The following is a 14,988-nucleotide window of genomic DNA, read 5'->3' on the forward strand; positions in this document are numbered from 1 at the left end:
TCCACGGAATAAGCTTTGCAAAGGGCATGATGACATTTTTAGCACGATCATCCAGCAAATTTGACCTGATGACCTGACCTGACACTAGGTGACATGCGTCCGAAATTTTAAGGCGTGTTGCAAAATTGTTGTTATAATTACATCAAAAGCCATTTTCCATAAAAACGTACAAACGGCCATCCATTATTCCATCAGCCACAGAATAGGGGTTTGTTGATAACCGTTGACAAATATTTGAGCATCATCGTCTCTCTGACTTTCGGTCGCCGGCCGGGGTAACTTTTTCAAACATTCTCCACCCATGACAACGAAGGACCCCAGCTATAGGGGAAGTTGGGGGAACGCCGAATACTTTTTTTCTGACGCCCGTAGCATGCAAGGTAGACAACATAAGCTATTCTTGTTGGCGTCATTCGAGAGGCCAGTCTTTTGCCTTACAAACATACCAGGCGCATTTGATGAATTCGCATACCGTTAAGCGCACAAACTAAAAATATCAAAGAAGTGACTTTTTCGGCGTTGCCCCGGACTGCGGGGAAAGCCGAAAATGGGAGAAATGATCTACGGGGAATGCCGACATTGATGTTTTGCCACTTTATCTCAAACTTTATCCAGAATTCATCAAAGCTGACACGCGTTTTAAGAGCTTGAGGACGCTTGGTGCACACTGGAAGTTATAATTGTGTGATATAATAAGAAAATGCCAGGTAAATAATTCCTTATAGGTAACAGGCCGTTGTTTCGGTTGAAAGTGTAATTTGTGTGACTAAAAATTCGCGTTGCTATTCTACAGCAATAAAGTCCACGTAGCGTGCTTTAAAACGTGCGTAATTGCACGTTTTCGGCATTACCCCAGCCAGCCATACTTTCATTTGCAGGCCCATAACTTTTCAACGTGCCGCATAAATTTCAAATAGGCAGCACACTTATGCAAAGACATGCTGAAGATTACTTGACCGAATTGGCCATACAAACGGTAGCATAATGAGTAAGAAATGCAGCTTCAAAGGCGCATGTAGTACAAGAAACGCGTACCTTGAAAACGCTCTTGGCGCCCTCACAGCCGAAGTATTCCGAATGACGACTCGTAACAAACATGCGATAATTGTAGTCACTTAAGCTTCAGAGCATCATTGACAGGTGGCATCCATGTCTTACGGTTTTCGAAATGTCTCGAATTTCGGCTTTGCCCCAACTCCGGCATTGCCCCAACTTCCCCTACTTTATCTTTCAACCTTCTGCAGGACGCTGTCTTATCTAGGAAGAACATATGATCAGCTTTCGTAATTTATTGCTTTTTTCTCCGTCGCTTCAGGGAGACCAATAGGCATTTAAATGAACATTGTTTTTTTTTTGTCGCAGCAAGAGGCGCCCTGCGGTTTTTGGCCAGATTTACAGAGGACGTAGAATCATACCTCAAGCGATTGGTTGCGACCAGCCAATACCTAAAGATCATCCTGTTATTTATAGAATCAGTACAGAGTTGGAGATCAGACGTTGCTAATAGGCGCCCCATCACATAGCGTCCACTCACCGTAGAGTTGGAGACATGCTATTGCTTGTATTGCGTATTACAGCCGTATGTCCTCATGCGTACCTACAAGGCAGCACCATTAGCTCTGGCTCCGTTTGCGGCTGGCCAGGGCACTGCAGTTTTGTCAATTGGTATAGTCTCACTGTTGTGAGTGGATACGGGATAATCGATGTGTGCATATTTATATCGTTGGCTGGTATCACAATTAGATGTTTGACTTCACCGTTGAATTGTTCTTATTTTAGTGATAAATACCTTCGCATTGCCTTTTATTATACATAACTACCAATTCAAAATGAAAACTAAAACAAGGCTTCTTCAATAATTTTTGACTTTAGCCATCCAACTGTTGCTTGCAGTTATGTAGTTGTTTGCCGTCCATCAGGTGGTTTTCCACGCTATTTTGTAATGCATATTTGTAATGTTTACGATCGTGTTTTGACTCCATCGTCTTACGAGTACCTAAAATGCCAGAGCGCTAGTCTTTCTTTAGAGACTATAATTCATAGTCGCATGGTCGTATCATTTTTCACATAAGTAAAGGTTTTTACTCTCTCACATAAGTAAAGGTTTTTTTACTCTTTTGATATCACTTTTGTTGTTTTTACACAGAGAAGTGAAAACTAATTTAATATTAGGTATTTTTTTTATGTATTTTTCTCAGACCTTCTTTATTCAGGGTGCGGTACCAGGCTAACGGTGCCATCCTGTTACTTCCCATTCTGTGTTGATACGAGGTATTTGGTATAAGTTGCATTGTATTTTGTATGCCAAATAATTTTGTTCTGTTGATTCGGGGAGACGTCCCGTCCCATATATTGATCGACGGGACCCTCGGGGCGTTTTCTTGTAGGAAACACAATCCGTTGTCCAGTTGAGAATGTAGACCACTACACGTGTGCGACTTACGAATGTGTGGTGGAAGTAGGCTGTAGAAGTATTGGTGCGATATATACACGAGTATGCCGTGGAAGTACTGGTACGACCTACGAATGTGCCGTGGAAGTACCCATACGACTTACAAATGTGTCGTACAAGTACGACTTACGAATATGCCGTAGAAGTGGGGTCAGACAGAATCTCCAGCAGGCTATATGCGGAGTGTTATATGTACTAAAGTGTTGTCTGATGAGCCGGCGGGCGCTGAAGTAGCCGCATTTCTAGTCGCGATGAACTATGCGTACAAATGTGCGTGTACTTGAACAATGAACACTGTTGTGTGAAGATTGACAATTGACATGGTAAATATTTTAACCACTTTCTGCGTTGAGCGTACATTTTCGCCGTGTTTTGAAATGTTGTTTATGTTAAGGTGGAGGGCTCTGCATCATATATTACACATCTTGATCTTTTGGTCTGGAACGCCTGCATAATGGTTTATGACCTGAAGATTGTAGGTAAAATACATCGTTTATAAAAATGCATCATATATGTTTCTTCTGTAGTAAGATAAGGGTAAAATACGTTATTAATAGAGACGTAAATTGCGTCCTAGCATGCGTAACACTCTAAAAATTAGGGCAAAATGCTCCTGCGCTGGTTAGGACTCTGGCACTTACCATCGAAAACGAAATAGGCTATATCTGCTAGGTCAGCATAGATTCTTGGACTCTTGTTCTTCCTCGAAAAAAGTCAAAGCAGTAAAATGTGTGTACTGTCTAGTTGTACGCTGTCTTATATATTTACATCGATGCATATGATTCGCATGTTATATCTCATGTTATCTGAAGAGGCAAGTAGCCTACTCTGCCGAGGTATAAGGTAACTCGCCCTTTAAGGCCAATTTATGTCACGTGCAAGTATAAAAAAAAAATCACCGCTAACCTGAGGACTACCTACAATCACCAACATTCAACATTCGTCAACATGTAACATCATCCAAGCTTTAAACACACTTGGTTCACATCCGATTCACACATGGTACACCTTTGGCCCAGATATAACACACATATTTACAGCATCCTCTTTACAAGTCCCACATTCTGTAACACACTCTAACCCATAGAGCTGGAACTTGACATTCCCCGCTTGCTCCAGCCTCGGCCTCACGATGGCTGTTATCGTCAGGTAAGGTAATGTCCTTGGCACTGCTTCACACACGGTGAGTACGTGATTTGGCTAAAGCCTTGCCGGTCACGGCTGTGTCTGAAGGCGATTGCCGCCACGGCAGTCCATTTATAATACTATGTATATGTCTGCGAAACAGCGAGACGGTTGTAAATTCTTTGGACCAAGGGGCGGGCCAACGGCGGTTTAGGTGACAAGCTCAATAACGTGAAAGCTTTGCAAGCTTATTCAATTTGCTTTATGAAAAATTTTAACAATTCAAAATCTTGTTCGTGCAATGCACGCGCAATGAAAGAGATAATTTGATCAGACGGAGCCTACTAAACAGGAAGAAGTACTTTAGTTTTTTTTTTTTGGTCAAAACACGTTTAAAGTGCTCAAGTATGGCCATTGCCCGTCTCCGATTTCTATGTAGATATTCACCATTGACTTGTTGTGACGTCACTCGGGCGCGAGGCGTCTCGATGTGAACTCTGGAGACGTGCCGGTGTCAGGCGAGTCTGAAACGGGCACACCCTCAGCTTGTCGTAGGTCACATTCATAGGAAGTCCACTGCCGATCCGTCTAAACACGTGTGGCTACAGATAGTGCGATAATAATTCTCTGAAGAACCAAGTTAATGTAAAGGATTGAAAAGTGAAAAAGGCAGCTCGCACAGTCACACTCATGGCTTGTGATAATCACACCCAGGCTTGGGTTAGGTGGGATTATTTCCCCCTAAACGTATACAATTCGTGGTTAGCAGCTAGCTGTACGGCTGTCGATGAAAAAAAAATCATCGGCGAGTCGAATTATGCATGAGTTTGTGTGTTGGGTTGATGCAATATCCGCAGTAATTAGCAGCAAGTGCTGTATTGGGACATGGTTGGTTGAACAATCCTACCATGCAAACAACTTATGGCACACTTCGATTGCTTTCTTGAGCTGTATGGTTGGATGCAACCGTCGAAAGACCAAGAGCAGAGCGGTTGTACAAAATTTAGAAGTTCATTTCGATCTTTCGGCCATGCGGAAGCATGACCAGCGAAAAGTTATCGACTTATACGTGTACTGTGGATGGCATGTCCTTGTTTCAGCGTTAGCTTCCAGTGTCAGGCGTCGACTCACCGAAGTAATCCTTGTAGTCTGCGTAATCAACGTAATAGTCATAATAGTCGTCATAGGTCTTGGCCGGTTCCTGCCGGTCTGTCGCGGGCTCGGCGAGCCCCGGCGCCTTGGTGGCTGCGGGGAGAGACGGCGTATAAGCTGGGAGATGATTTATTGCCACGACATCAACAACAGAAGGATCTCAGAGCGCCCGCTCACAGCAGACGTAACCAGTTTGGCACTAACCGCGCGCGGCTGCCCGCGGTGGCGCCACCGTCGCAGCGCCGTCCCCGCAGGTGGCGCTGCCGGCGGGCCTCCCGAGCGCGCCCGAACCGCCGCCGCATGCACTCGAAAAGCGGGCTCGTGCAGGGCCGGGGACCGGGCCAGCGCCCCGCCGGTGCAGCCCGCGCCGCGCGCACCACCACACCGTGCCTCTCCCCCTCTACAGGGCCGACTCCGCCACTCCGCCCTCTGTCACTGCCCACCGGGCCAGGCCGCCACCACGGGGAGGTGCCACACGCCGCGGCCGCCACCGGCCGCCAACAGTCATGAGTCCGACGTCTCCAGCGCACGCGTCGCCTCGTCGCGCTCGGCAATGGCCCGGTTCTGGGTCTCGAGGGCTGCCTTGGCCTGAAGGGCCGCCTCGCTGGCCTGGCGGCGCACGAGGTCCTCCAGCCACCCTGCGAACGGAGGGAGACGAGCTACAGGGTCCGCCGACAGCGCCGCCACAGCCGCCACAGAGAGAGACAGAGGGGCCGCCACTACAGAGAGGGAGCTGAGATACTGGCCAGAGAGGCGTCACTACTGCAGTGCTAGATAGTGAGACAGGTGCATTGAGCAAGAAAGGTGTTCGACTCCAAAAGATTAAAGTGATATTGATGTGAAACAGTTTCTAGTTGAAAAAAGTTAACATGCCGATGACATTGATTTGATTTATTCGGAAAGTCATTGGAAATTAAAGGACTGACAGCATTAAAGAAACATTATGTTAATTGTTAGAAGTGAGTGATTTATGTGCATTTGCATCTGTGTCCAACACCATGTGAAAAGTGCGATAGCTCGAGCTCGAGGATATTGCAAATCTCCAACGTATGTACACAACTAATGCTGAAACTGCAAAGGCTACTAAGCAGTCAGAGGGTACCGATGCATGCTTGCAAATATATACATTATGTACATTGCACATCGTCCAAATATAAACCTAGCCGTAGGAGCAGCGAGTACGCCCGAATTCGTCATGCAAAACACATACACAACGCTTAACGGTAATCGTATTGGGAATGCGTCGATTATACGGCGTTTACTTATACCGGGTGGCCCAGAAAAAACGTTCCCAATTTTAAATCAATATTTCTCAGAAAGTGATAAAGATACAACATTGAAACTTCCAATAGTCAATGCGACATATATTTTCAGTGAATGGTATGATTTTTATGTTATTCGGTCAATTACTTTTTGAACGGTTCGTGTTTCTAGCATGCCATGTAAAAATCACTTTTTTGCTCTGATGTTTACCAAAAATGTGAGTGAACGGGCCACTTCCATCTCGGCACCACGGCCTACAGCCATGACTGCTACTGGCAGCTAGTCTCATTGGTGGTTCAGGCCTCAGGGTGACACATTCCCTCTAGCTTTTTTCCTTATTCGGTCGATTTATTATTTGATCTTCTTGAAGGGAGGGCGATCAGCAGTAACCCATGCACCGTGCCACTCCTTCGCCTCGAAACAGAACTTGTGTTGAAACGAATGGCATCCATTAACACAACTTTGGCTTAGTATTTAAATATTTGGCACATAAGTGTGACAAAAATATATAAAATAGCAACACACGTGCTGGTATCATTCAAACCGTTTTTTTTGTATTTTTTTCTAACATGTTACGTCCAAGCCAATAATTACTTCCGTTCAACAACGGCAAAAAAGCAAAAACGTCTTACTTGATTCAACATAAGATTGCTGGCTTGAAAATGATGGTACAGTGTTATAATTTGGCATACCAATGCGCAAAGAAGTGACGCAAACTTGATGAAAATTTTGCCTCGTTATTTGCACTCGAATTTGAGATATAGGCCATCAAAGTTCGGAACGTTTTTTTGGGCCACCCGGTGTATGATGAACGTCTTGTATGTACAAATGAATGCATCTTTAATGTTAACACTTCAAGCATATTAACACTAACAGTGCATACATTCAAGCGGCGCAACAAATGTTATGTTCTATGCATTGACTTATTTCATAGATGCATTGACTTATTTCATAGATACATTGACTTATTCATTGCGATACACACACCTGGGGAATACTAATTGCTTTAGACAATATGACCTTGTGATACGTTTCACTGATGTTTGTGAAGAGTCTTTCAGAGTCAATGAGCAACAAATTGAAGTGGCAAGTCCACCGACAAGTTGAGCGCTATTGATTTACAGCTGTCTGGAATTGGATAAAGCAGGCTCTCTGATTGTGATTCTGGTCAGAGCCCAGAATGGGTAGACGTTGATAGAAAATAAGGGATTGCGAGCGGGCTGAAAGTAACTTCAATTGTGAGTCCCATCTGGAGATTTCGTTTTGCTTCTTCCATACAGACAAATTCTATATGGAACGACTTATCGGGATAGATGGCAATCCTTATTCACTTGACACGTAACCTAACCTGTTTGCTTTAGAACGCTTTCATTTTCTTGGCCTTACCTTTCCTTCGAGTGCTGCTTATATTTTTACCAGTGCATGCAATAACTCATTCTTCGCATTTTCGCAACCCGTTCAAAGCACTTAGAAAGCTATTTGCACAGTTTTAGCGATTGACCATTGACCAATAACGTCTAGAGGTAAATATAGACAGTGAGTGCAAAAATGGCATCATTCAGAGGCGCGATTGACCTGTACTTACTCGGGATGATGAGATGATTGTTGACGTAATAGTTTACAGAAGATGAGGCGCAGTCTATTTTGTCAATCTCTTGGCAAGTTCGCGACTTCTGCTCGAATGCCGTGTTGTTTCCACAGAGGAACTTGTAGTCGGTGATGCTGAAACGAATCAAACGGAGCATAAGTTTCACAACAATATTATCCAATATTATATATTGTGATGAAAAATGATCTTATGCTCATGATATAATATGATTAAGTTGAATTGAAATAAGACCAAAAATCACCAAGCTCATTAAACATGAATTCAGAACATCTTGCAATACATAACACATTTTACGTGGACTCAAAGTGTAAGATAGTCTTTTAAAGATATGGTGTGTGAACGAGTAAACACGGCAGCGTTACTTTTATTCGGAGACCACAACGCAGCACAGAACGAAAACCCGTCCATGCCCGCGTAGTGCCGACGGTAACGAGTTCACATCAGCACAAAACATTCAGTTTTCATGGCCGATCTGTCATCGTCACTCACGTGTCATCGGCTCCGATGACGCAGATGTGGAACATCTTGCAGTTGGTCTCGGGGTCGGCGTAGTGGCCGCCGCTCACCTTCCCCTCACACGAGAAGTTGGTCTCGGGCAGCGCCAGAGACGAGTACTCCTCCTGAAGAGAGGGGGGGGAGTATCAGAAGTTGGTCTCGGGCAGCGCCAGAGACGAGTACTCATGGAGGAAAGGGGAGGAAAGTATCAGAAGTTGGTCTCGGGAAGCGCTTGAGACGAGTATTTCTATTTTCTCCTGTGGTTAGGGCGTTGGGAGAGGGGAGGGGAATCATACTCTAGTCTCGGGCAGTATCAGTGAACTGATGAGCGTTGTTCCTGGTAAGTTGGGGAAGAGTTTATCAGAACGGGTCGAGTGAAAACGAGCTTGCGGTTTGGACGTCTTTGGTTGATTTAAATTAGGCATAGGATACTCACAAGCAAAAAAGCGCATCACGTTCTTCTGAAATACAATGATAGTTGCATGACAAGAATGCGATTATCATCTAAAAAACTATGCCACAGGAGAGGTCTTTGGTCGTTGGCCATGAGTCACCAGTTTACTGACTGTACTGGTTTTCCGATTCCGTTACATCCTCCGAAATGATTAGATCTGGAAACGAGCACCTGGGAAGGGCCATTAATCCCAAACTGTCGTCTTTAAATCGCTCTTGAACTCTCCGCAGGCAGAAGAAATAGTCCGTGCTGTCTGGTACTGGCGGTTTCATCCCTTCATTGTCTCCATTCTTCTCCCGGAGTTCAGACAAATCTACATGTCCGCATAGCAGGGTTCATCACCCTCGCAAGTTCATTGTACCGGACGTTTACACGTCCGCATTCAAACCGGTCATTTCTTTTCTGAGTCATTCTGGCTTTGTAAAATGTCCAGTTATAAAACTGTTGCTAGGGCTACTGATTAAATTACTTCTTAACGATGTTGCTACATTTTAATCTATTTTCTAATGGTGTCTCCAACTATGTGAGTAAAATGTACCTATCAATCGATTCATTTATTGATATCCATCCATTATTCGATTAATTCATTTCTCAACTCATTGATTTATAGCTCCCATTTCAAATTTCTTATATGACATAGCCACACTACCCAACAGCACAAACATAACTAGTCGGCAAAAAGGAAACAAAGTCGCTTCACCCTTCCCTTTCTCCATATCCCGCCTTCCTATCCCATATCCCGGAGCTTCCTCCTCAGCACCCCTTGCCCTCCCCTTTTCCTCCCGCCCTCCTCTGCCAGATACCCGTTCACTGATAATCTCGCTCCCCTTTTCTACCACCTACCTCGGTGGTGAGCGCCGGCGCCGGATCCGGCGAGTCCAATTTCGGCACAAACGGCATGCCATTGGTAACGATGACCCGAGGTCGGTCCGGGTCGCTGGCAGCCGGGATGATGGGCACCGTGGCCGTCTCGTGCGCCGCCGGGTGGCGCGTCGTCGTGCTCGGCGTCGTCGTCGTCGTTGTCGACGTTGTTGTCGTTTGGAACCGTCTGTTGGCGATGGAGGAGTTAGAATGGGGAGTTAGAAAGAAAGAGAGAGAGAGAGAGAGAGGGGTAAAGAGAGGGAGGGAAGAGGTGCAGGAGAGGAGTGCATGGTACTGTGTGGAATGTTGAAATTTGAAAGACGTTCATTTTTTGTTTCCTTGCGGTCCTTGCTGTGTGACTAGGGTATTACATTAGTCATGGGCATGATGTTATCTAACATCTCATGAAGTTCAGTGTCCCTTTAGTGGTACTGGTTTAATAAGTACGATATAAATAGCAGAATGGCACATAGCACCATGCACTTTTATTGCTGCGGTGTTTTGATGGGTATCTGTTAATGACGATTCTGATGCTGATAATGTCAGGAGGAGGAAACAAATAATAAGAGGCTTTCCCATAAATCATTATCGCGGCCAAAGATGACGCTTGCGGCCTGCCCTAGGATTTACATTTATATAACTTCCTGCTTTTGGAGCGATCTACCACACTCGTATTGTTTCGAAACGACCATGAGCTCCTGATGTTGCGCATCACCTTCTTTGATGTCACTTCTAAAGTGAGTGAAGCGATGTTAAGGAAAGTGGCGTGCTAATGAAATAGCAAATACTTTGGGATAGAAATGTGAACGAAATCAAATTCAAAAAGCCTCCAGTGCAATCAGCTCCCATCCCCGGCCCTGTCGACTCACATGAAGGCCGGCTGCTGCGGCACGACGCGGCGCCCGCCGCGTCTCCTGCCGGTGCGCCGCCGGTAGACGGGCACCTCTGAGCGCGTCCGCGTGCTGCTCCTGCCCGACGACCACTCGCTGCTGAAGTCGTCCCGGTAGTCGGAGGGTGGGTAGCGCGCGCTGGCCTCCTCGTACTCCTCGCCGCTGGGCACGTACGGGTGGAGCACCGACTCGCCGCCGGCCGAGTCGGTCACGTTACCGTCAAACTCGCTGCAGGAGAGGACGGGTAAGGTGAGCAATGAGTATACGAAGGCATGGTGGCTGTTTGCTCTGGCCGGTTTTTGGTGTGAAGATTGCAACGATTTTCACTATTGCATTTTTTTTTTGTAAAACATGATACAATAACAATGCATGCCTATTCAATGGAAGTTTATGTCTACAGGGTCCGGCAAAAGTCTTGACGTAGTTTTAAAATCGTTCCACACTTCAAGCCATTGTAAATAAAAAAGCTGTTCAGCGCTCAATGTATTGTCCACGGACAAGCAAACACTTGCGAACACGGTTCGGCATACTGGCCACGAGAGTGGGGAGCACAGACGGCTGGATTCGTGACCACGCAGACTTGAGCTGCGTCTCCAGCTGCGCGAGGTTGGTTGCTGGCGTCTGTTTGTCGAGGTCTTTCTGGACGATCGCCCACAGCTCTTCAATGGGATTTAGGTCGGAACTGTTCCCCGGCCCCTTTTCCTTCACCCAGAAGTGCGGCAGGTTGTCTCAGCACCACTGCTGGGCTGTGGCAGAGCGATGCGCTGGAGCCCCTTCCTGCATGAAGATGGCTTTCGACCTCTCAGCCACCATCCGTCGCTTCAGAACAGAGCCATTTCTGGGAGTTCCTCCGAGATGGTCTCCACATAATACTTGGTGTCCACCTTCGTCTTGGGCGGGATGACATGGAGCAGCTCACTGAGCACTTAATGTGACACCATCCCCCACACCATCAACTTCGCTGGGAATTTGACAGGAGCTGTGGGCACACTGGCTGCGTCGGGCGCCCAAACAAATGCGGCCATTCTGGCGATTTGGTGGGTGTTAAGTGCTTCCACCGCCTTGGCACTGGTCGGAGAGGGGCGCCGACATTATTCGCGACCAGACTTTGTGACATTCCCGCTTGAATCATGCCGATGGCTCGATTCCTGAGACTGACATCGTAATATTTGACCATGGTGTTTTCAGCCTTCATTTCAACTGCACGCTCGCTACTCAAATGACCTCGCACAATCAGCCGCTGACCCTTAGGTTATCTGTGGTCTCATACCCCGGGGCACAATAGATGCGCTGACACAATTGCGTTGGAAGCAAAACGCTGGGTGGGGTAAAACGCGCATGGGAAGACACAGAAACTAGAATACCACATACGACAAGACTTTTGCCGGACCCTGTACTGAGCATGAGCTACTGAAATGGGTCAAGGCGATGCACGGCTGAACATGACAAAGTGTAAAACGGTGCAGAAATTCCCACCCAGGCGCCTGTCAATAGTTCCCGATACAGCACCGTGACAAATTCCCTTTCTGTCCGCCACAATAGGCCGTACGGCGGGCCATGGCCGGCCTCAGACCACCGGGTCGGGTCGACAGGAAGGTCTTCGGCCGATGAAAGCCGCCGCCGCGCTACCGAAGGCCGCGGCGTGCGTGCGACCGGGCCGCGATTTTCCCACCGTCAGTGACCGTGCCCTCCGCGGCAGCTGCCGGCTGAACTAAGCAGCTGTTGGCTGCCCTGAGCGGCTGCCGGCTGCCCCGAGCAGCTGCTGGCTGCCCTGAGCAGCTGCCGGTTCCTCTGAGCAGCTGTACGTTCTCAGAGACACTGGCTGGTGACCCAGCCCCCCCCCCCCCCCGCCTAGCAGCCGCGGCCACCGCCCGCAGTGCACCCAAACTGGTATACCGGGGGTCACCCCGATCAAAGTCGTTTAGCTTTTGCCCGAGAGCCAGTTTTTAGAGCTTGAGTAAGACAGCGTAACGCGCTGGTCACCTGACGACAGGACATTTCCGAGTGGTGTGTTTCTGGGGGAGAGCCCACGCCGGGCCCGATATTCACACAGATATTTTGTTGCTGTTGTGGCACAACTACAGGTACTCACACAGATATTTTGTTGCTGTTGTGGTACAGCTCCTTATTGACGTCGTAGTGCTCGACGTCGATGCACGGCACCTCTTCTGACCGTTCACAGACGCGCGTTTTCTGATCGAAAACCGTGCCCGCCAGACACATAAACTTGATATCTTGGGTCTCACCTGGCGAAACAGGCACAGTTGTAAATACAGTTGATCATTGTACGAAGGAAAACACTATGCAATCACGCGGGATCGTTTCATTTGCATGAACCACCTCCTCGCGACACTCGTCGGAAGGTTCGGGCCGGCGACTGCTTAATTTAGTGTCTAAGGTGCGGTGGAGGTAAATGGGGCTCGGGACGGAGCCAACGTGGCCGCAGGGTATGGGTCATGGGGTCGCCAAGTGCTCCCTGATCTGAGGATTGGTGACGATAGCACTATTTGATCCGGAACCAGATGGCGAAGAGCGCTGAAAGTCGCTAAAAAAGAGGGGAGTGAGTGCTACATGAGTGGGATATCATTGGCTGATGAGATGTCGCGTGAAAGGCACGAGTACACAAATATCAGTTACATCGTCAAGTGTAGTTGAAATTAGTTTCCGACATGTCATCAAAATGAAAGTCAGAACTTTGCAATGCATAATGAATGCGAAAGGTGAAGCTCCAAGGCGAACGGCTACAATACGTTCGCCGAGATAGTTTCCTTTGGCTGATTTCAATGTCCGTATCAGATGTTTTCTGCCAGTGTCTAACGAATCGACTAAGTAACGGCACAATGAAATATTCATGAAAGCGAGATGCAAATAGTCACGACGCTACATTTTGCAACATCTGTATCACAACATTGAACTTGAGCCAGCAACAAAAACGGCGCTATCAAAAGCGATACCATCAAAAGTCGTGGGGTCCGTATGAGCAGCGAGGGTTAAACGCTCGTAAGAAATCCCTGGAAAGCCTTGGCCTTTCTCTCCCGGTGCTGTCTGCTACGTTCATGGGCAGGATCTACTCAGGTTATCATTCGCCTGGCATTGAAACGAAAAGCGCAAAACGTGACGGTAAACATGGGTCTTGGCAGGTGCTGATAAGAATACATAAAATAAAATGCATACCATATTGTCTGAGCAGTGTAAGGCTAGAGAAGAACATGATTATAATGGGCTGCGGCATGAGAAGATGCAGACTAAACGAATTACAGTGCAATAAAGGAGGCTGAACACACTTAAGGAGGTAGGAATTTTATGAAGTCTGGAGATACACAGCTAAGAGCATCTATGGATTAATTATAAATGAATTAAAACCATCCCTGTTCCAGTGTACGTCACCGGTGAATACCAACATGCATACAAATTCAACATTGAGTGAAATGTAACCGCATTCTAATATCACATTGACAGCATGTCTTCATACATTCACGAGTCCAGTCTGGTGCCATCATGAGAAACGTCCCACAACGCAAATAACTAACACACGGGACCACACATGGTGGCATGGTGATGCATGCATGACATCCTCTCTCGGGTATCATATTTGGTATCAACACAACTCACCACCTGCGGGGAGGCGCAAGGACGAGTAGAACAAGTGTAAGGTACAGGGGCACAGCGAAGATGTACGGAGCAGGACACGGATACGTGGTACGGGATACTGTGAAACAGCTTCCGCTGCAAGTGAACAGTACGCGTTACAAGAGTACGATACGGGAATACGCTTTACTATACGGGCACATCGAACAGACGCGCCACGCTGGTGCACAACGCACACAAGAGATGTCAGGTATGTACGGGTACAAACGTACATGCACGCGCGGCCGCGTGGCGTCTGGAGGGTCGGTCGGTTACCTTTGGAGCCCAGCGTGCAGACGTGGAACATCTGACAGCCCGTCTCGAAGTCGGCATAGTAGCCGCCGACCACCTTCCCCTCGCACGAGAACGATGTGTTGGGCAGGTTGCCCAGGTCTAGCTGTGGAAACGACAGGCGAGCACTCGTTAACACGGCTCATAATGTACTTATGTGTTGATATTTCAAATGATGCAGGCTAATGAAGGAGCAAAATGACGAGTATACTTATTCAGATCAGATTCAGATGATCGGTGTATACCAGGGCGGCGCCCTCAGTTGTATTCTGTACATGCTGTTTGCGAACGACCTTAGCTTGCATGTGCCGGACGGTGTTAGTGTTGTCCAGTATGCTGACGACACACAACTGATAGTGACAGGCAGAAAGTGTGACTTACCGCAGCTCGTCGCCCGAATGGAGCACGCACTCGACATGTTGTACCAGTGGTTTTGCTTCAACCGGATGAAGCTCAACTCCAAGAAGACGCAGATGTTAGTGCTAGGTACCCCCTCAATGCTGCGCAATGTACCACCTGTGACGTTGACCTACAATGGAGATGTCATTCCAGACTCAGGAGTAGTTAAAAACCTCGGTGTTCAACTTGACAGGCATCTAAATTTTGAGGCTCAGATAGACAATATGTCCCATAAGTGCGCCGGTATTCTGATAGCCCTAAGTCACGCACGTCACGTCATACCTAGACCTGTGTTAAAGGGCATCACAGAAGCTCTAGTGCTATCCATTGTGCGCTACTGCATGTCGGTGTATGGGTCTTGTACTAGCAC

At 47.3% G+C, this 14,988-nt stretch overlaps 1 protein-coding gene across 2 annotated transcripts in view; it reads right to left on the reverse strand.

Annotated features, from left to right (window-relative positions):
- Nucleotides 1-3,375: 3,375 nt before the first annotated feature.
- Nucleotides 3,376-14,988, reverse strand: part of LOC122378144 — a 45,508-nt gene continuing 33,895 nt past the window's right edge. The window contains exons 3-11 of one of the 2 annotated variants that reach the window (XM_043358867.1): nt 14,205-14,325; nt 12,394-12,547; nt 10,281-10,529; nt 9,394-9,598; nt 8,091-8,221; nt 7,578-7,714; nt 4,709-4,822; nt 4,025-4,101; nt 3,376-3,729 (exon numbers count right to left, since the gene is read on the reverse strand). In XM_043358867.1, coding sequence (XP_043214802.1) covers nt 4,043-4,101; nt 4,709-4,822; nt 7,578-7,714; nt 8,091-8,221; nt 9,394-9,598; nt 10,281-10,529; nt 12,394-12,547; nt 14,205-14,325 — 1,170 coding nt within the window. In that variant the 3' untranslated portion in view covers nt 3,376-3,729; nt 4,025-4,042. Of the gene's footprint in view, nt 3,730-4,024; nt 4,102-4,708; nt 4,823-4,842; nt 5,368-7,577; nt 7,715-8,090; nt 8,222-9,393; nt 9,599-10,280; nt 10,530-12,393; nt 12,548-14,204; nt 14,326-14,988 lie in introns of those variants that run through there. The other variant, XM_043358868.1, reaches the window with a different exon arrangement.

This window comes from Amphibalanus amphitrite, unplaced genomic scaffold (assembly GCF_019059575.1).
Source record: "Amphibalanus amphitrite isolate SeventyFive unplaced genomic scaffold, NRLGWU_Aamphi_draft 000055F_arrow, whole genome shotgun sequence".
Classification (NCBI taxonomy): Eukaryota; Metazoa; Arthropoda; class Thecostraca; order Balanomorpha; family Balanidae; genus Amphibalanus; species Amphibalanus amphitrite.